Source organism: Gadus macrocephalus, chromosome 20 (genome assembly GCF_031168955.1).
Source record: "Gadus macrocephalus chromosome 20, ASM3116895v1".
Classification (NCBI taxonomy): domain Eukaryota; kingdom Metazoa; phylum Chordata; class Actinopteri; order Gadiformes; family Gadidae; genus Gadus; species Gadus macrocephalus.
In genome coordinates this window covers 20,110,272-20,132,425 of record NC_082401.1, presented here as the reverse complement: position 1 = coordinate 20,132,425, position 22,154 = coordinate 20,110,272, and the positions used below count along the sequence as shown (strand labels likewise).

The 22,154-nt window shown below is 47.7% G+C and overlaps 1 protein-coding gene across 2 annotated transcripts in view; it reads left to right on the top strand.

Annotated features, from left to right (window-relative positions):
- The window catches only part of arhgap15 (Rho GTPase activating protein 15), a 43,460-nt gene extending 24,337 nt beyond the window's left edge, over positions 1 to 19,123 (top strand). For both annotated transcript variants that reach the window (XM_060040440.1, XM_060040439.1), the window contains exons 10-13: positions 511 to 588; positions 2,455 to 2,589; positions 10,756 to 10,861; positions 17,598 to 19,123. In XM_060040440.1, coding sequence (XP_059896423.1) covers positions 511 to 588; positions 2,455 to 2,589; positions 10,756 to 10,861; positions 17,598 to 17,778 — 500 coding nt within the window. In that variant the 3' untranslated portion in view covers positions 17,779 to 19,123. The remainder of the gene's footprint in view (positions 1 to 510; positions 589 to 2,454; positions 2,590 to 10,755; positions 10,862 to 17,597) is intronic.
- Positions 19,124 to 22,154: the final 3,031 nt, after the last annotated feature.

Below are 22,154 nucleotides of genomic sequence, written 5' to 3'. Positions count from 1 at the left end.
GGTTTGGCAGACCACCGCCACGTCTTTGGATGCATCGCAGCATGGCAGGCATACTCTGTAATCAAAGTAGTCCTGAAAATCTCCCAGTGAAATGGAGGCCATATGGCGCGAGCCAGGAGCCTGACGAGGCTCACTAACGCTTGATTCTGCCGCATTCCCAATCAACAATGGAAACGGGAGACCGAGAACGACGCCACTCAATCGATGCCTGCCCTTTTTTTTTTTCTTTGCTTTGTTTGTTCTTGAATTTTAATTCTTCCTGGCTTATCTGCGAGTGTTTTGCTATTGCTATTGAGGTTCTTTATTCGAGGCAAATTGTAACTACTAGTATGCACTACTTTGTGAGGAGTCGGTATGGAGGAGCACGGCACCACCGCCGCCGCCGCCGCCGCCGCCGCCACGATGATTTCGACTTCAATTTCCTCTAACATTTGAACTCATGGCATTACCCTCTCCCTCTTTGGCGCTGTAACTCTATCTATCGCTCTCTCTCTCTCTCTCTCTTTCCAGGACTCACAGTTGATGGCATTTACAGAGTGAGTGGTAATCTCTCTACCGTCCAGAAGCTGCGCTTCATGGTGGATCAAGGTTGGTCCACTATATTCATTTCCCCCCCCCCCCCCTTTAACTTCATTAGCTCTATTTTATGGATTGCTTTGACTGTTTGAGGTTATTTCTGTCATAGTTCACTTACTTTAGTTTAATCCTGAGTGGTTTTCTGGTTGCTGTATTAATGTCATTAAATGATATAAACGTATTTCTTTGTATGATATGAAGTATTTGATATTCGTGATGTTATTATAAACGCAGACACATAGGTGGAAAGAGCTTGATGTTAATGCGTTCCCGAGCCAAAAAAGAGCAATTGATCCATCGCCTCATCCCCCATTGCTTCACCGTTTCCATGTGAGATGGCATGTCCACGGGCACTTCTCCCCGGGAAACAAACGGGCATCTGTTCAGTGGGGTCCGGAGTGAAATATATAAATAAATACATGCAGATACAAATTGAACATTGACCTCAGCAATGACGCCAAAGAAACGGCATGATCCCCCCCCCCCCCCACCCCTGAAGAAGCAGTCTTGGAAGCGAGCGTCACCCTCTACTGCTCCGAGATCAGCAGCTCTCGTGTCGGAGGGCTGCTCGCACCGCGCGAGGCGGCGGCGGAGAGAGTGACATCACTGACATTTCCAGCATTCCCTGCATTCTGTCATGGTCACACCATGTGCCTCCATTCTGTTCCCCCCATTTGTTCCTAGCATCGTGTTGTTGTTGCTCTCCGACTCTGGCTATATTTCTGTTTCGCAAAAAAAACAAAAGCTCAATATGGTCGCGGCGAACAGACAGCTTGAGACGGCTGTCGTACGTTTTACCCCCCCCCACCTCCGAATCCCGTAGACGCGCGTGTCACAAGACGACAAGTCTTTTAATATGCGTTTGCTCAACCTATTCCACCTTTACACTCAACCCATTCTACTGTCAGCGGCAGTTTTGTAGTGACAGTAATTCCCCCCCCCCCTTTCCCCCCTTCTCCGTGCTTAGCTCAAGTTGATACATACCGGGGTAGACATAATAATGCAGATCCTCAAAGTGAGAAGCTTAGAGGTGTCAAGTGGGTCAGCTGTCGAGGAGGCTGCCACAAAGTTTGCACACACACACAAAAAAATACCTCCCTGATTCCATTACACAAGCCTACCGTTTTATGTGGAGGTGCGTGCCATGAGCTCCAAACACAAACGTGGGCTTTGAGCTTATCCCAGTGAGGGCACAGCAGTTTTATTCTGAAACCCTGCCTGCCCACAGAATGTCTTCCTTCCCTGTTTGAACTGTTCAGCGCGTCCCCTGATGCCGTATGATTATCATCTCATAAAGGGTAATTGTCTCAGTAGGTGAAGGATGGCACATTTCCAGCACAGTGTACAACCCTAATGTGACTTTTATGCCATTCAAAAAAAAGCAGCATTCTCAGACCTCCAGGCCTGTCATCTTGGCTGTGGCTCACGCGCAGCTAGCCCTCTCTCCCGTGGCAACGCGAAGCCGCTTTCCTCTGAATTGCTTGTCTACCTGATGGCCTGTGTCACTACCAAAGGGGTACTTTCTGGTCTCAGCCCTATTAAAAACTGAATGATTTCAGCAGAGGCTTATATTGCCTCAAACGAGAGAGAGAGAGAGAGAGAGAGAGAGAGAGAGAGAGAGAGAGAGAGAGAGAGAGAGAGAGAGAGAGAGAGAGAGAGAGAGAGCTAGAGAGAGAGAGAGCTAGAGAGAGAGAGAAAAAAAAAACATGTGGCGCCAGACCTCTGGGTAGCCGGGGAGGGCCTGGCTGTTAGCGTGCACTGCTGTTAGCAGGTAAACATTAGCATAGTAATTAGCCCCGGCTAATTCTCCCAATTAAAGCGGTGTTGTTCCCTCTGTCTTCCCTCCTGTCCCCGGCCTGCCTGGTGTTCTCCTCCCAGAGGAGGAACTCGACTTGGACGCCAGCCAGTGGGAAGACATCCACGTCGTCACCGGCGCGCTCAAGATGTTTTTCCGCGAGCTGCCGGAGCCGCTGTTTCCCTTCCGATTCTTCGAGCTGTTCGTCGAGGCAATAAGTGAGTAGGGGCCAGATGCGTGTGGCTGTCAACACCACATGTGTCAGGCCAGACCCTGCCATCCTGGCCGGGGCCGGGTGCGCATACTTCACTTTTTATATTTGTTTGTCAAAGTGTCGCCCCCTTAAATGTCATGATCCTGCCGTCGACATCCGATCACCCCGTCTCAGCCCGCGTCACGACCGTCGGGTTGTACTGTGTCAAGAGTAGCGCTCGGCATTCGTAGAAGACTATATTTTATGCATTTCGGAGGTTTTACATAGGGAAAAATTCATTTGGCCCAGCGGCGTATTAGCCTTAATCCTGTTTACAGTATGTGCCGCTGTTTGCCTCTAGAATTCCTGTCCCTTAAGGCAGCTCAGTTATAGACTAAACTATTTCTCACTCTGCAAGCTGGAGAGGGCGACCACTGGGGATTGGGCTGATAAGCAAAGTGGATGTTTCCGCTACGTGCCCTAGCAACGGAGGCGCAATCAATAGCATGCCTGCCTCGACGCTGGTCAGTCCGGAGTTAGCCGTGATGTTTCACTTCAGATGAATTGGGATCGCAATTTCAATCCTACGAGTGTGAAAATGAAACGCAATTATGCTCGTCACGGCGGATGAGATGAGGCAATCTATGAAGGTACAAAAGATTGGCAGCCTATTTTCAAGAGGAAAGGGTTTTTCTTTCCAAAAAGCCCCATAATATAAACATAATAAACAAATAGAACCAGATACATAAACTCAATGAAACTGCCAAGATAACTCGCTAATATATTGCTTATAGCTATCTTTACAAAAACAATTTTGAATGTTTCATGTTTCCCTCAAAATCCCTAATCATTCCTCTTTAATTTCCATCCATTCCTTTTGATGCAACACTTCCAAAACATCCACACCATCGCCCCACCTATTAATTCCCCCGAACCGGAATGGGAATTCTGGTGCCTCAGCGCCCCACTACCAAGCCCCGCTCCCCTCCGCCCAGGGTTCAGACGTGAGCTGTCACCAGATCCTCCAGCCACTCATGTGTCACCCCCACCACCGTCTCACCTCTCAATTAGGCCCCGAGACGCCGAGCCTATCGGGCGGCAGGATGTCGCCGCCGTCGCGGTAACCTTGTATAAACAATGCCATTAAAGGTCTGTGTCTGGCGCTGAAACGCTACCTGAGCCATGTGTTCCTGTCCTCGGGTGGGCGGGGTTGAACTCTGGGACGGAGGGGGGGGGGGGTTTAGTGTGTGACTCGAACACATGATACCTCCAAACCTGAGGCGTGTTTATTTAACATATTCAGTTGCTCACATAGCCTTGAGATAAGGGCGCAGTGCTTGGCTCGGTATTACGTGTGTCTATCATGGATATATATCGTATATCATCTGCTCAATTGACGACAAAATTGTGGAGGCTACTGATTTCAGATAGTCCGTCCTATAAATAATTCATAATCGGTCTTGCTTTGATCGAATCTTTAGCCCATCTTTCATCTCTTTCGCTCTACCCGAAAGACAAGAAAAAAATATATAAACCCCCTGAAAGCAAGATTGCCCACAATCCCAAGGTGGGGGCATAATTTGGCAATAAATATTTACATGCCTTCAAAAATATGTAGGCCAGAATACCCAGTGGCACTCAAGGTGGTTCCAGCAGTTTAATCAGATAAGCGTGTGCGTTGTTGATGAGTCACAGACAGCGTTTAGACAACTAATTAGCGGCGGAGCAAACCCCTCATAGCAGGAGGTGAGTAATTATCCTAACCTGCTACACGTTTCCCTGCATCCTCCCCCCCCCCCCCCCCCCCCACCCTCCACCCTCCCCCGCCAGATCAAACGGCCATGGGAGGAGACTCGCACACCGCGATTCAGGAGACTAAACGTGATGTGGGTAATACGAGGGACCGGTAAAAAGAGAGAGAGATAGAGAGCGAGCGAGCGAGAGAGATGTTAGCAGATGTTTTGCCCGAGCACCTTCGTTTACATTTCAAACGAACGCTTTGTACTTTTTTTTTTTTTTTAAAGAGTGTGACAGCCTCGACGGCGTTTCTCCGCTCGCTCGCAGATTAAACAATCCTGCCGGTGATTTGAGCTGCTCACTTCTGAGGGAATCGTTCGCTTGCCATCCACTTAACCCTTTATACGTCTTCTAAGAAAATTATGAAAAAACTGAATAACCTAGATCTACGTGATATTAGCCCACTGGGGAATGACTTGATTTGCATCTTTCAGTCAGATAAGCATCCGTGTTTCCTCCAAACACACAGAAAACGGTACTTGCCGCAGCTAAGCCGCGGCCGTGTCTGTCACAAGACACATATATTGATATGCGTGTGACTCTCTGCCCTGTGGCCATCCATCAGCCTCTATTTAAGGGCGCGGGGAAGCGGTCTCCTGGTGCTGATTTAGAAGACGGGTCGACATCATTAGCACCTCGGCAGCCATCTTGGCTCAACCCTTAATGGGGTTGCCTTGCTAACGGGGAGATCCTCTGAGGTTCTGGATGGGCCGTGTTGAAAAGAGAGGTGGGATCATTACAGTGGGCTCACATCACCAGCCCTCCTAATTGATATCCCCCAGCTGCCAGATTAGTGGCCGAGAGTTTTCAACCGAACGGGACCCTGAAGCCCGAGCGTATCTGTGTACTCAGACTCACGTTGGAATCCGGCGCTCAAATCCTAACATGAGTGTGGGCCCTCATGGGGCCCGTCTGAGACTGCAGTCGTCTGAAAATGTTTCTATAACTGTTTTTTACAGATTAGAAAACAGATGACGCAATGTTTTTTGTCTTTCATCTACATTTTAAACTAATTGTAGTCACGGTTTGTACGTTTCGGGTCGACGCAACGTTTCTTGTTGCTTTAATGTATTCGCTACCTTTCCTTCTCCCATCTTCATCTCATTCTTTCCTGTTTCTCCCCCTCTTTAGCAGAAGTGGTTATTCACAAGTCATTATCTATTATTGCTCTCACCCCTCTCCCCCCCCCCCCCCCCCCAACCCCTCACCAACAGACACACGCGCACACACACACACACCCCTGAGCCGTGGTGCTCAGGTGGGGCCCATTCCCCGCCCCCCCTATCCCCACCCCCCTCCCCTCCCCTCCCCTCCCCCACCCTGTGAGCTGTTCATTCTTGGATGGCGGAGCGGAGCAGCTGTGTTTGCAGGCCACGATCCTGGCACCGGCGGAGCCAGATCTATTATTCATGTGGCCCCAGTATCAGAGCGGGGGATCTGGAATCTCCAGCCACCTGTCCCACAGACAAGCGTGCCTTTTTGTTCTCCGGCAAAATCAATGCAGCCCCGCTGAATTGAGTTTTATCTTCGTCGAGCGGTGACATACATGTCGTTTTGAGGAGTAAAGCTGTTGGGGATGGGGCTGTTTTTGTTTTGCTTGTTTCAGTTTTTTTTAATGGTTGGAGGTGGGAGGTGGGAGGAAGAGGCGGGGGGGGGGATATGTAAATGTATTTTTTAAGTATTACTATTAATGAATGTGTAAACGGGTAGAGAAGTAAGGCTTTCTGCAAGGCTTTGGGTTGTTCAGTATTGTCAGTGACACTGATATCGATGCGTTAGTCTGAATGCACGGCTACCTTGTTTGTGTGTGTGTACATGTGTGCATATCTATGCATACGTGGTGGTTTGCTTTTACCGTTTTGAGTTGACCTCTATTAAAAAAATGTTTCCCCTTTAAGTCGCACGGAAATAATAAAATTGGCGAGAAGTCGAGAAAAATGTAATGTTATTCCGTTTTGAAAATGCTAATTAGGTAAAGGCATATTTTCCCTAGTTGTATGGTCCTTGTCTGTGCCCTGAGTAACCATGGAAATGGAGTCATGTGAGTTTGTAACTGGGCCACCCAGGCGAGAACAGATAGTATGAATACCGCTTCACAATCTTAGCGATGCCAGGGACTACACCCCCTCACCCCTCCCCTCACATACACACACACACACACACACACACACACACACACACACACACACACACACACACACACACACACACACACACACACATAGACACATAGACACACACACACAAACACACTCATCAAACTAGCTGAATTTACTTCCTTCAAATGTATTCACACTACTAACACAGAAGGGTAAAAAAATGAAAAAAAGCTCAGAATATGGTCGTGTTTGAAGAGAGCCAATGACATCTGTTGGGTTTTGCAAAGCGAAAGTGTTGGTATACCTGTAGGTGTGAGTTACTCACTACCGGCGCAATCCGCTTTTGAACACGGGACTCACATGTTCACAAACTGACAGATGGATATCCTAACTTTGGATATCCATATTCATATTCATAATCACAACTCTGATGCCCGCCAAGGATCTGTATTACAGCATCACACGGCTATATTCTATATAACGCAAGGTTGGCCACAATTGGGTCAGCCCATGAGATGCATATTTAATATGGATCTGTCTTGGAAAAAGGGTAAAGTCCACTTCTAGTTCCAGGTCATCCGCAGTAGCACACCGCTTCAAAGAAACCCCATTTACATAGGAATTATTGTACATTTTTATGGTACGGCTTAGTTTAAATTAATCATCAAGATTACAGAAAGAAAAACATCTGAAAGTCTCAGATGTAACCCAGCCTTTGTTACCTCTGCTGCACAATACACACATAAGCCAACAAAGGCTATGTTCTGTTCCTCAGAAATTTATTTTTCGTTGATGCCGACAGACTTATTGAGCGCAGCAGAGCCATTATCAGTCAGATTGATTATTCACTTATTCTTAATGAGTATTAATTATGTTTGTGTGTTACTCTGTTGTGGGGTTCGGAGCGAAGCCCTTGCATAAATATGCAACGACGGAATAAATAAATTCCAGGCTGCACAATTGTGCTTGTGTGCATGTCGTGCTGCCCTTCAATTATTTACCTCTGATCGAGATGACACCTATTACGGTGAAACAGAGAAATTCAATCTTACTTATTAGAGGAATTCTTTTCACAACTCTTTGAATTTGCATGCAAGTAAGCTGGCCACGCAAATCGTTTGAAATGCAAAAATATATCTAGTTTCTATATTTCATCAAGGAGCTTTTCATGTTTAATAAATTACAAGCGCCATCCTCTAAGACTTTGTTATTCATTAACCAAAAGCACACAATTGGGATCCATTTAAAATCTTAATCACAACCTGCAGGATTATTTGCTTTCTGCTAATATTTGCCTTGACGGGGCCGGGGTAAGCCAGTACAGCGAGCCTGGAGACAGCCTTGTGCAGCAGGCAGTCTTGAAACAAACTAGGTCCCTCTATTTGTAATGGGATTAGATACACAGCAGTTTTAGGAACCGAATGTGTATCCAGTCACTGTGTCACCGATTGAAACACTTATCTAGGGGATGAACAAAAATAATAATTAAATACATTGAAAAACTTGAGGCTATTGTCTGGTTAATCATATATTTTACTGAGATAATTAATTAACAGAATATATATATTTATATATTTATATATATATATATATATATGCACGTTCAGGGTATAAATAGTCTATTATTTTTTCAGGACAATTCAGATGGAATGGTCCTTTAAACAAATACAAAATAGGAATGATCCTTGACGCTTGCTGATTATTTGAAATCAATACAAGCAGGACAAACAAATTGTACCTTGTTAATTTCCAGGTCAGTCGAGCTACAAGGGCCTGTTGCAGCTCGTTACATCCTCCCCACCCCTCTTGTCACTATATTGAATTTCATTTTCACTGTGTCATATTTGTTTGTGTTGTTGTAAGCAGAGCTCATCTGGGAGTCTTAATGGTCTCCTGTCATAACAGGCCATAAATCACTTTAGTCCCTCAAGGTGCCCGAAAAAGCAGCCTAATGTTGGGGCCGGGGGCCTTTCTGAGGGACCTGACATGACTAATGACCACTAAGACTTCTGCGACTTAAAAAGTCACTCGCCCACAATATTTTCCCCAATCATGTTCCCAAACCCTCGTTACCTTTAGTGTTTGTTGATGGTGATCGTGAGTGATCTACGATAATATTATTTCACCACAAAGAGATTGAGGAGCCGGTTGATGCAGTGGCTGTAACTGGACTCTGTTGCGTGTTGGCTAGGCTTGCATGGCGGGGCGTCTCCCCGCGCTCCTGTCCTCTCCCGATGCGCGTCGTTAGCCCGGGTTGATTCAGCACATTTCGATGGCTCAATCTTAGCATTTCTGCCTGCTTTAAATTAATGACGTCGTCCGCACCATCTGTCCGCAATGGTAGGCTGAGGGGCATCTCCAATATGTCTGCCACCAACGGCAAAGTAATTAATGAATCATGTCCATTGTGCCAGCAATAGAGACTAGATTAAATATTTCAAAGCCTACTAGGGAAACTGCTGATAGTTTGCGCACAACAACAGATGCTGGGAACATTTTCGGTTTTCCGCCATCGGAATCGGAAAAGCAGTGGCGCTCCATCCCCGTCGTATTTAAAGAATCCGCATTTGAACTGTATCCGTTCTCGACAACGACAGCGTCGATCCCGGGGGAGGGACGATCCTTAAACACTCTATTTTTTTCCCATCCCTCAAGGGGACGGGGGACGGGGTATCAAATAAAATAAAAAGTGCTGCTGCGCATTCCACCGAGGAGCTCACCTACAGCACGGCAGAAGGTCAGGGCCCCGACTCCCCTTCTCCCTGAACGTGCTTGTCCATCTGTGCCCAACTGGCGGGGGTTGGCGCCCGACACGGGCATCTGCCACCTGTGCCTGTGCCAGCTCGGTGTACACGCCGACATCTGCTGTCGCCGTGCTTAAGGGGCGCCTCAGCGTTGCCACAGACAGCGGGGCCAAACATTGTCCTGAATGCGTCTGCTAACAACCTGGCCCTAATGAGAACACACGGGGGCAGACGCCATTACGGCTCTCCAGGTTACCCGCTTAACCTAAATAGGGCTCTCGCCGGGCACGGCGGGGACGGGGGACTAACAAGCTCTCTCGTGGGTGGGTTATCCGGGGTTTGTTGTTTTTCGGACCGCTTGGAGACATCCTAGAGTGAGAGCAGTTTGCCGCGTACGACAGATGTACGGTGGGAATGTGTTCCACTTTGAAAAAGAGTCGAAGCGTGAAAATATGTAATGAAATAAACAGGTTGCTTATTCAACAGATGAACTGCGGCAAAGCTGTAGCGGTAGCTTGGATACGGCGACATGTGGAGCTTAGTAACAGCGGCTCACGTGTTGACTTTGTTTCCGCTTTTAAGCGGAGGGATCCGGTTTTCACTTAAAAGGATGCCTTCCTCGTTTTTCTAACTTTTTTCCTGATTTGGGGCAAGTTGACGAATGATACAGTAAAGGCACATGCACATGTGGGCCCAACTGTTCCTAAATAGAATAGATTTGCACAAGGGCAAACATCTGTTTGGATTAGCGAGCAAAGCTGTTCCGAAATTTGGGGAGAAAAAGGAGCTTGAGTCGCTGGTGCCATTGATGTCCCTGGGTCTTTGAGGACTTAATTGAGGATTTTCTCCACTCAGATAATCTAACTCGTCTGACCCATGTGCTCAAGGTTTATTTTTTTTCTTCTCCTCTTGATTGCTGGCGAGAGTCGTCTCAGGAGACTCGTCAGGGCCGCCTGGGGTCCGGGCGGTTCACTGGCATTTTCGTGGCTCTTTACCTGATTGTTGTCTCGATGCTTCCTGTGTCCCTTTGGGTCAAAGATCAAGATTCCAAAAGCTGGAGCAAAAGGGAGGATGTGGGTCATTTCCTTTACACTCCCAACATCTGCATTAGTGCCAATATCCACAGTCCCGCGAGGAAGAGTGTGATAGTGTTCATCCCCACATGGTCTCTAATTGGTCAGTAATCAAGGCTCGTGTTACACTGTGAAAGAATATGCAACTAATGGCTTCCTGTAATCAACAACTTCTACAGAAAGTCACTATCGTTGCGGCTTTCATGCAAGTGCACAAGTAGCGTGTCTCTCATATTGATCCGTCTACACAAGGCAAAGACTGCTTTTCCTGGTAATACGCTGGGTGTGAATCTTTTTTTCTATTTGATTTGATTGATTACTTGTGATAACTATGTCATGCCGTACTTTTGGAGTGACTTTTAATTACCAAAGCAATTAGAGTACTCAAAGTGTGTCAATGAATCACTTTCCAACACACACAGTTGATGAACTAATATGTAATGTCATGCGTGCACCTGCTCCTCTTCTGTTTGCACAGAGACCAAGGAGCGGAGGCAGAAGGTGCAGGCTGTGAAGAAGTTGATCCAGCAGCTTCCAAAGCCCAACCTTGACACCATGAAGCTCCTGTTTGGTCACCTCCAGAGGTAATCTTCATCACATCCGAAAATGTCCACATTAACATCGTTAAGTTTTGAAAAATACTTATTGAATGCCGTATTTACGTACTGGGGGACAGGATAATGTAGTGGACAGGATGCTTGACTCCTTGCAGAAAGGTTCCGGGTTTGATCCCCCGATTCAGCCTCTGCAGGCATCCTTGAGCAAGTTGCCCAAATGAATAATGACATGTATTTGGAGACACTGTAAATTGCTTCGAATATTAGTGTCAAACAATTTCTGGAAAAAGTTGTAATTTGCCAAACAGTAAATAATACTGCACATTTATTTAGAATTAACACAGTTGCTTGACAGACATACACACACACACACACACACACACACACACACCAACTGTCACAGTATAATCCCTGAGTCAGGGCTGTCGTGCATCGTGTTATCCCCTTTACCAGATTGACAGGAGGGTCAAACTAGCAGTTTTGAGGGGACACGGGAGGTCACACATTCTCCTGGCCTTCCTCAGCACTCTCCAGGTCCCACATGAGATGGCGGGGGGGGGGGGGGGGGGGGGGGGGGGAGAGATGAGGATATTGTGTGTGTGTGTGTAGGGGCTGGAGGGGGGTGGGGGGAGGAGGTGACCTCGGTGCTGCGTGAGCAAGAAGACTGGCCCCTGTCCACTCTGCCTGTCCTGGCCCAACCGAGGGGGCCATATGGCCGCAGCCCCGCGTCCCCTGAGAGGTGTTCTATCCCCATCTCCTCTCCATATTTACCAGCCTCGCACAGACAGACAGACAGACCGAGAGCGAGAGAGGGGCCAAGCGGCTCATCTCAGATTTATGAGCCCCTCCCTAACTGGAACATACCCCTTGGCTGCGGTGGGAAAATGTGTTTGTCTGTTTGGTTTTGCATGCCAGGTTCCTCAATTAGTCCAAAGGCTCCCTATTCATATTCCTGCACAATCGCCCTTGGAGGATGGCTGCCGGCGCACTCCTTCCCTCCTTTCTCCCTCCCGCATTCTGGAAATGATTATCTTCCCTCTGTCTCTCTTTTTTCCCTCGCTACCTTTTACTCTGTGTCACTTTGTGCCAAAGAAACAAATGGCTCGGCAGAACCCTAATGAAATCAGAAACGAAGCGACGAGCGTTTATTTGTACCTCCAATTTTTCACGTTCCCTTGTCTGTTCAGCCTACCTGTAGCTTGAAAAAGCTCACAAACTAAACAGAGACTCTTTCAAAGAAACACAACACACACACGCAAGCCTCGCTGCTACGTCGCCTGGCTCACACTATTTAAGTGTGACCAGGAGATGTGGGAAAAGGAGTTGAATCCCGACCAATGCCTCCGTGTCTGTTCCCGGGCCACAGAAATCCCCCCAGCCCTCTAGCCATGCAAATAATCAACCCAAGATCGTCTCATGTGACAGAATGGCAGGAGAACAGGGCCCAAGGGAGTCACGCCAGAACTTAGGCTGCCACACCCACACCTAGTGATGTGGGCTAGTCCATATCCCCCCTCCCTCCCTTTCCCTCTCTCTCTCTTTTTCTCTCATTTTGTTCTAGTGATGTGTCTCGCACTCTCACTCTCAGCCCATCCTTGGTTCGCTCTCTTTCTTCTTCTTTGTCTCCGTCTCTTTCGTTGCACGTTAAGCCTAATTGCACGGCAACACCACACTAAATGCGGATCATGTGTGATTTATTTATTTGAGTCCTTATTGAGACACACGAGAGATAGAGTAAAGGGCACCCTGTGTACCGAGAGCACCGCCTCTCTGTTTCCTAAAGGGTAGGAAAAAAGGGGGCACTGGGGAAAATAATTAGAAAAGTTCCATGGCTGCATCAGCTGACCGAAATGCTTATCAGAAGTGTCAGATGATATTACAAGATGGAATTGAAGAGAGTGGTTACGGGTTGCGTGTTGGTGTGTTAATACACATGCACGTCTGTCCTTGTGGGTGCGTGTGTGTGTGTGGGTGCGTGCGTCCGTGTGTGTGTCCTCATCTCGCACATAAAGTGAGGTTAACTCTGAAAACGAAGAGTGTTTTTTACGATCCAGGGCTCCGGCGAAGAGGTTTTATTTCGGTCCTGGCTGGGGCCGCCCCCTTTAGTAACGCAGGAGTCTATGAAGTTTTCATATCCTTTGTTGTGGCTTCATCCTCTGCCTGTGTTGAACCACGGCTTCTCCCCCCCCCCCCCCCCCCCACCAATTCATGGGGTCTGGCTTCAATATGGAGCTGTGTACTCGCATTGTGATGATGTGGTCAAGGAAACCAGATTCTCTGAAGTATACCTTCACTTAGCCGTTCTATTTCTTCCTTCTCTTTGTGGGTGTTTTTGTCACCGCCGGTCATGGGTTGCCATTTACCGCTGAGGGTGGAAGTTTGTTTTATTTTTCTAAGGCATCTACGGCGGGGCAGAAGTTTTTCCGTGCCTCGCTTCTTGCTGACCCCTCAGAGAACAGTGGCAGGGAGGCCCTCGTGATGGAAACCACCACGTACGGGCGTGGCCCCGACGCACGCTCAAATCACCCGTCTCGGGATGTCTCTTTTTTTCATTTCGTCTTTTTGGACTTTGGTAAAGTAGGGGTGGGGTTGCGAGGGATGTGGTACGCAGGAGGTGGGCTCTCTGGGGTGCATTTACCAATCAGTGCAATCCACCCGTAAACATTTACCTCCTGAACGGTAGCAGAAATACACTCTCTCTCTCTCTCCTCCTCCGTTTGTCTTAACATGCGTTACGAGCAGACGTGGGGGGCGCTGTCGGTTCACTTCACGACTCTTGACACTTATAGTTCTGAGCCACTGGGGCCATTACCCCAGATGCACCACCCACCCGCGGCACCACCACCACCATCATCATCAACAACCGTCCCCTCTCTCTCCCTCTCTCTCTCTCTCTCTCTCTCTCTCTCTCTCTCTCTCTCTCCCTCCCCCTCCCTCTCTCTCTCGTCTTCCTCTGGCTTGGCGGGGCCCTCCCTTCCTGCCTTCCTCATCTCCACATCCTCCTCATCTCCACCTCAATGTATTATCTGCCCCGTGATCCTGAAGGAGCCAATGACGCTGACCCAATTAGCAGGAGCCTTCCAGGCGAGTGGGGAGAGGGGACGCCAACATGGTCCAGCTACCATTTCCTGTTCCGCACCACCCCCCCCCTCACACACACACACACAAGACACACACACACAAACAGACACACACTGCACGCGTTCAAGGAAAATTAGATGCTAATTAATTAGCATTGGCATCTTGAGTCGTGCACGTCAGCCCATGTCGGGGGCACGAAGCGGGATATCAGTGGTTCGTCAGTTCACATCAAGAGCCCTATGGTCACCTCCTAGGCACGCCGGGCACTTGCTATTGTGCATGGCACCATCACCCCCTCCTCACCACACCCCTTGAACTACTGTTTGGGGTTGGGGGGGGGGGGGGGAGATAGAGGAAGTATGCCTGCATTAGCGGTCGGAGCTACCGCCCCGTGATCCGTCAAAAGAAAGTGAAAGACAGCTAAAGTGGTTGACGTCAAAACCCCCAGAGAGCGAGGAGGTGTAGGCGGAGGGGACGGCGACGGGTGCCCCGACGCGCTATAGGGATGGATCCGTGTCACGGATCAGTCCAGGGGGACAACGAGAGGATCCAAAGGGGTCGGTGTGGAGGCTGAGGAGGGGGGCAGCTGTTGTATTAACACTAGCATCTGATTGCCAGAGAGCTGAAGAATCAGGACAGGGGAGCCTTGGTACAAGGTGATGTATTCCTCCTGTGAATATACAGCAGAATTACTTTAATAATTGAGTCTCCTTATTCGAGATCATTAGTGGGCCATTAGGCATGGCAATCCAGACCCTTAGATCATTGTACGATTCTAATTAAGTTAAAATGCTGATGCCAGGACAGGCATGGAACAGTGATGTACTGTGTACACACACGGGGCTGAGGTTAATTGCGGACATAAATGGGAAATTATAGCGTGTACATGTTTCTAATCGGGTTTCACTTACACTGCACTCAGGGACACACCCCGAAACACTTAGTCACAGAAATGCACAATAAATACTACGCAGTACGCATGGCGCAGAGCCTTGGCAAAGAAAGTCGTTCCCTTCGTATATATCAGCATCATACAGTTAACATACAAATCTCAGAAACTCGCATGGAGGCCGTAAAAGGACCAAAAGGTCATCCAACATTTACCATGTTCAAACCCCAATTGGTCGTTTTGTTGTTTGTACTCTGCGGTAAGCTTCTGACTTATTCTAATATATTGTCGCTCAAAAGTAAACCAAGGTCACTTTTATTTGTTCAGGCTTAGTAGCAAGGTATCTGTCCCCCTTTGTTTTTTTTGTTTTCTATTATTTTTACGTTTACAACTCTACAAAATCAAAAGAGTGGTCCCTGTCAGAGCCAAGAACTGTGTGGCAGATGCTCTGGCCCTTCCTTCACGTGGAAACTGTAAAGGAGCCGTGATATTGTAAAACTCGGTAATTGTGCTTTTAGTAGCAGAGGTAATTGAATAGCAATGAATTTACTTCCTGCAATTTAACGCCCACCTGGAAAACTGAGCCTTAAATCTGGATTTCGTTAGGTTAACTTTACGCAGCTTCTTTCGCTGCCTGGCCGTTTTGGTTCCAAGCTTGCTGACGCCGTGTGTCTCGTGCACATACCTCACCGTATGCTCGTATAAAACTATATAATAACAAGCGTTTTATATTATTGTCTTCTCACGTTGGTCTTCATCACCCACGGACAGACAGTATCATGTTTGGCTTTTGTTCTTTTGTTGCTGTTGTTACCTCCGAGCAGATGTTTTGAGGCATGGCAGATTAAAGACATATTCCAAGGAAAACGTCCACGCCGAGCGTGAGATGAGAATAATTATTCGTAATGATTATGCCAATGAAGATGGTCGGGACTTGAGTTCATTAATGAGGTTAAGGGCTATGCAGAGCACGCACATACTTGGTCCATAGTCTAATGACATATGGCAGACCAAGATGTTGGCCATCACATGCAATTAAAAATCGCTGGCCAAGTTTTAAGAGGTGATAGATGCATTATGATACGGAGATATCCCCACTCTGACCTTAATATAAGTATTGCCTTCGGAGAGATTGAGAACACATTCAACTAGAACAAAGTGAACACACACTTAATGAACGTGTGTGTGTGTGTGTGTGTGTGTGTGTGTGTGTGTGTGTGTGTGTGTGTGTGTGTGTGTGTGTGTGTGTGTGTGTGTGTGTGTGTGCATGCGTGCAGTGAACGCATGCGATGGCAGCGTGTGCTATCCTGGGCGGACAATTCACAACGCGTGTTTTCGCTTTGTGTTTTACGACTTGCAAGGGCCTAGATAACATGGCGCTCAGCTCGTCCAAACAGCAGTTTGAGACACGCCACTGCATCGCAAACATGAACATGCCTGGCACGCTGACAATACCTTTTGGATGCAATTACGCTTCGAGGCGCGCACCCCCCCCCCCCCCCCCCCCCCCCTCGTTTAGGGGCAAGGAGGGGACTAGGATCCCCACCTCAGAACGCTTCGTCAAGCGCCCACTGACAGCTTGGAGAGGGGCCCCGCGCCACAGTCCTTCCATCCCCTTCCAGGCCTCACTCCATAACGGGCCCTGAGGCCTGCGGGCGGCGTCCTCCGTGGAGCTGCTGGTCCTCCACCAAAAATGGCTCGGCCTGTTCCTGTCCCCAAGCCAAGCCTCAGCCCAAGGAGAATGCAAGCACTCGCCGTAGTCCCAAGCTTCTCTCTCTCGCTCTCCCTCTCTCTCTCTCTCTCTCTCTCTCTGCCTTTTGTGTCTCTTTCTCATTACAAATCCCTTTGCAGTTCACCCACACATAGAAAGGAATATACACACATATACCCAGAGCCACAACGCCCATGAGTCCTCAGATACTCCCAGTAGAAGTCCCAGGGTGTCCCTTGTTTAATGGAACACCTTTTCATAGAATCTGCTTGTAAGGGGAAAGATGGTTCGCCCCCCCCCGAGCGCCACTCTTTTTTATTTCCACCAAAGTCCAACCGAGGTGAACACAGTGTCGTTTTCTTTTTCTGCTTCACAACCAGTTTTTCCCTCCTGACCGCAGAAAGTTTCAAGTCTTACACGAGTCGAATGCGGATCTGCACTTTCCCCCCAGAGCCAAGTTTTGTCTGGTTTCCCCGCTTACCCAGACGCCGGTGCTGCTAAACCTCGACCCGCATTACTTTTAGAACTCCTTCCCCCCCCCCCCCCCCCCCCCCTTTCGGGTGGATGGATGTTCTGCAAGGCGCACCGCTGTTGCCGAAACTTGTGGCCGTGGAGGGAGGGAGTGAGTGAGGTTTGAGCCGTGGCTGAAACCTGGATCTCGGAGCACCTAAAGCCGGCTTCACTAAATAACACGGTACCGCTGCCAGTTGAGAAACGAGATACCCTTCAGACACGGGGGCCACTCCAGGGGTGGAACCTACTGAACTGACGGCTGTGAAGACATAACTTGAAGGTACTTTGGTTTACACTGGAAGAAGACACGAGGGGGACGCGTGCCAAGAGGTGCACAGAGCCTTGTGTTAAGTATATGTGTACTGCCGTTCGACCAGAGGAAACCGGGCTCGCATGTGGACCTCCATTTGAACGGCGTATGCCAATGGATTCCGTTTTTTTTTGGAGTGGCGCGGTGGAGGGATGGGTTTGGTCGATTACCAGATTGATTTGTAGCGAAGTATGACGTTTGGTTTCTAAAGATGCGTCAATGGGTTTGTTTAATCTCGGTTTGGTCTTCATTTCGACAGAGTCCTCGCCTGCTCAACGAAGAACCTGATGTCCAGCCAAGGAGTCAGCATCGTGTTCGGCCCCACCCTCATGTGGCCCGAGATGGACTGTGGCAACATGGCCTTCAACATGCTCTACCAGAACCAGATAGTGGAGTTCATCCTCATGGAGAGCCGCGACATCTTTGACCTCGGCATGTAGTAGCCCGCCCAAACCCCCCACCCCCCCCACCCTGTGGCTGACCGTGAGGTCTGGTCCTTTGAAGGGGTAAAGCTCCATAGATCTGTATGTTGGTCAATGTGTGCAGAGTTGAAAGAAATGGAATGTACTGACATACTGCTTTCTTAGATAAATGTTAGCGAGGTCTGTGAGGGAAATGACTGCGCTCTAAAACGGCAGTACAATTTTAACTGCACCTTTTTTTAATTATCTTGCAATGCAATGACATTGCAATGCCTTGTGTATTTGGCTTGAATTATTTCTACACCATCAGCTGCATTTGCACAAATTCCACACCTGCCAAATCTCAATCCCAAAGTAACTCAGGTATAACTTATAACCAGTAGACATTATGGTGAGGCACTTCCTCAAGAGATGCCCCACCACACAGTAATGTAGTACGCGCAGTGTCCACAAATCTCAATCCAAGTCACCGCGTTATCATTTGAATGATATGTGCTTACGAAATGCTTCTATAGTTCCGCGACTAATTGTGTATTGCTGCATATTAGGGGTGTACAGCTCATGTTATTGAGTTTGAATTGTGTTATCTCAACGCAGCTCTTTCATTAACGCCGCCGTGTTATTGGTCAACATTACTCTCGGTCACATGTCGGTGATGTAGTAGTGATCCTGTGTTGTGCAGGATACTTCTACCAAAATTAAATTAAACAAAGCATACATATAATGAGGTCATATCATTTGGATAGTGAAGTAATTGGAATTATTTGGATGAATGAAATTAATGAATAAGTAATGAGTACCATAAATAATGCCCTTTTATAACGTTTGTATATTTTCTTTAAAATGCCTTAATAATAGTCATTATATATTTTCCAGTGCCAACAATTAAGGCAGAATTCAAAGGAAATGTTGATCTTTCTATAATAAAAACATTGTTTATATGAAGGAATCCCATCATTATTTGACACTTGGTGTTGGTTATTAAGAATATAATTTACTTCTGCACTGGATTCTCGTTGAAAAGCAGCTAAATCTAGATAATTAAATCATGTGTTTTACATGCAATGTAAATCAAGAGATGTATCTCTCTCATCAAGAGGGATAAATGATTGTGTCTATGTATGGGGGAGGGGGAGGCTGTTTAGAATAGATTTAGCTTAATGTAATAATGTTGAATATGATATTGGTTAAAATTCAAGACTGTCTTGAATCCAGCAAGAGCTTAAAAATAGCTTTTTGGAACCGTATATGCCAGTGAAACACTATCAATGTTCATATAACCTGGACACAGTCATATGGAGTCATTCAACACAACATGATCTCCCATTGATTTAAATATCTGAATAAATACACTTTTGATGCATTGGACTGCAACATTCTGTTGGCGTAAAAACAAAGAAATACACTTTCAGATCCAACTAACTCTTTCTCTTTTGAACAGCGATCCTAACCTCAACTATCTTTAACCAGACGTTCTGCTTGCAGCATGATCCTACTTGGTGCACACACACACACAGACACACACACACACACACACCCAATGCAAGACGATTACCTTCAATCATTTTCAATGGCAGACTGCTCTTTGCGGAAGGTTTACTAATGGTAGTCCTTCCTGAAATAAAACAGTCAATCAGGGTGCAAAACTGCAGGGGGGAGGAGAGGGGGGAAGGGGGGCATGGTGGTGGTCTGCCAAGCTCTTTGTAGTCTAATGGTAATCACAGGACTAGGATCAGGCATGTATGTCAGCTCCTGTTACACACACACGCTTTTTTACGCCAATAACGCGGGTCGCAATTAAAAAGAAACGGAATGTCTGTCTTATCTAGATGAGGTTAGGGGGGGGGGGGGAGGATATGCAGATATGCTACCGGGCATATCCTGCACGCTGTTCTTCTAACGCTTGTGAGGGAAGAGGAGGGGGAGTGAGAAGGACGTACGTCTAATTCTGATTCGACAAGGGGCCGCATAGGCTCAAGAAGGATGAAGTGCACCGAGTCAGCCTCAACGTGCACCAGAGTCCCTCTTTGTACCACGACCACTGGATACATGATACAAGTACACCAGGGTTGTAAGTGTGTGGATACTTTGTTCTGTTTTAATCAAAGGTTAATCATCAATCACCCGAAAAAAAAAATCCACTGGCAGTAAATGTATTTTTTGTTGGGCTTTTTAATTGCCTGTGTGAGTGACAGCTCCCTCTGCTGGTGAGGGAGAGTTAGGGTATAGACTTCTTCATTCATTCTGTCATCTACTCACGCTCGCACTGGCTCACGCCCACATTTGACATGCACACACATATGCAGAGAAACTCACAGAAACAGGCCTCCCCCCACCCTCCCCCACACACACACACACACACACACACAGAAACATACACGCACGCACTCACACATAAATACACACACACAGGTGTTCTCCATCACTCGTATCAGCACAGCTGCCCTCTCTCTCTCTCTCTCTCTCTCTCTCTCTCTCTCTCTCTCTCTCTCTCTCTCTCTCTCTCTCTCTCTCTCTCTGCCTTGGCACCACCAATGCGCCTCGAACCACATGAAACGCACAGAGAATGTGTTCATTGAATTTCCTGCCCTGCGACCGGGGCTTTGTGCTCTAAAGGTTTATTTTAGTCTTGAAAGAGAGAGGAGGAGCAGGAGTCCCATGGCGGGAGAGCCAGGTACCATGTGTTACAAAGGGCCAATGTAAACACAAATAAACTCTGGGGCTTTTCACTTTTCCTTCGCCTTCCTTTCGCTACGACACAATATTGATCCAAGCGAAGGGAAGATGTCACGCAAATAGCGGCAGTGCCTCTCATATCGCGGCCTTAACGGTATCTCATCTTCGTCATTTAGCCACAGCCCCCGCGTTGTTTAGAGACTTGTGAAATATAGGGGGCCACCCCGGAGTGAAAATAACTTGACAGGCACATAGGTTTGGCTGCCAAAACACCAGATCCAGATCAAGCATGATGAAACGGCGCTTTATTCAGCCGCGGCTGCATCACGCAGAGTCAAAGGATCTACTATTATGATGGAAGATGCAGCGGAGCGCTAAGTCATTTGGCGTTTCCACGGGAGCTTACCTCCACGACCCACACGTGGGGAAAAAAACACAAATAAAAAAAGCGTGGACTCATGATCTGATATGCAAGCAGGGCATTCCCATAAAGCGAATGTGACTTGTGTAAATACTGTCAAAAAGCCCTCGCTAAAGGTCCATATGGATCGAATGTACAAATAATCCCGACAGAAAAGTACAATCGCGTCCGTGTGGTGCCGTTACGAACAATGTTCACATCGGGTTTGAATCAGCAAAAAAAGATCCCCCCCCCCCACCCCAAAAAAACGCTTTCATATTCGCTCACAGCAGTTTTCCTTTATACCCACCAACAAAAAAAAAAACAGATCTAAATGTATGGATTCTTTTTATTTCCTTCATCAGTCTCTCTCACTCTCCCTCTCTCACTCTCCCTCTCTCACTCTCCCTCTCTTACTCTCCCTCCCTCCCTCTCTCTCTCCCTCTCTCTCTCGTGCCGGGAGATAAGGCGGTCTGTAATTATGGGAAAGGCATTTTTCTGTGTTTTATTATTCCCTAAATCAGATGTCTCATGCTCTGGCAGCAGTGGGACTGGGAACGAGCGTTTGGGGTTGGCGGGGGGGGGGATTGACAACACTTAAAGACTAGCTCTTGTGGTCCTGTGTTTAGCTAAACCTCCACAGCCGAAAGCGAGAAGAGAGAAGAAGAGAGGAGAGGAGAGGAGAGGAGAGAGAAAAAGGGGTTGGTGGTGGGGGTGGGGGGGGGGTTTGGGGGCGACAATGAGCTCCAGCTTTGGGTGACCTCCCCTTTCTGCTGGCATCGGCAGTCACATTCGAAGACCGATAAAAAAAAGAAAAGAAACTGACGGGCCACCGAAGCTTTCAACGCCTGGCCAGGAGGGAAAACAAAATGGAGCTGAAGTTGAAAGAGAAGGTGGATCTAAAGGGTCCTGTTGGAACGCTTTTTTATTTGCACAATGTTACTGTTTTTACAATTGCTTGGTGCCTGGCTTGAAGCTTCACACACACCGGCACACTTATACACACACACACGCATGTGCACACACAGACACACACACAGAACACGTTTGGTTGGATCTTGAGGTGTAAAGAGGATGAGAGCATGACAGACTATATCTATAAATACCGACAGGCCTTGTTGTGCACAATGCATGGAGACAGACCCTGTGCGTGGGGTCCCTATGGAGTAGTGTTTGAGGGCCCTACGAGAGAGAGAGAGAGAGAGAGAGAGAGAGAGAGAGAGAGAGAGAGAGACAGAGAGAGAGAGAGAGAGAGAGAGAGAGAATACAAGATGACACAACCAGCGTCGGCTTGGAGGACTCCGTGCTCGAACATGAC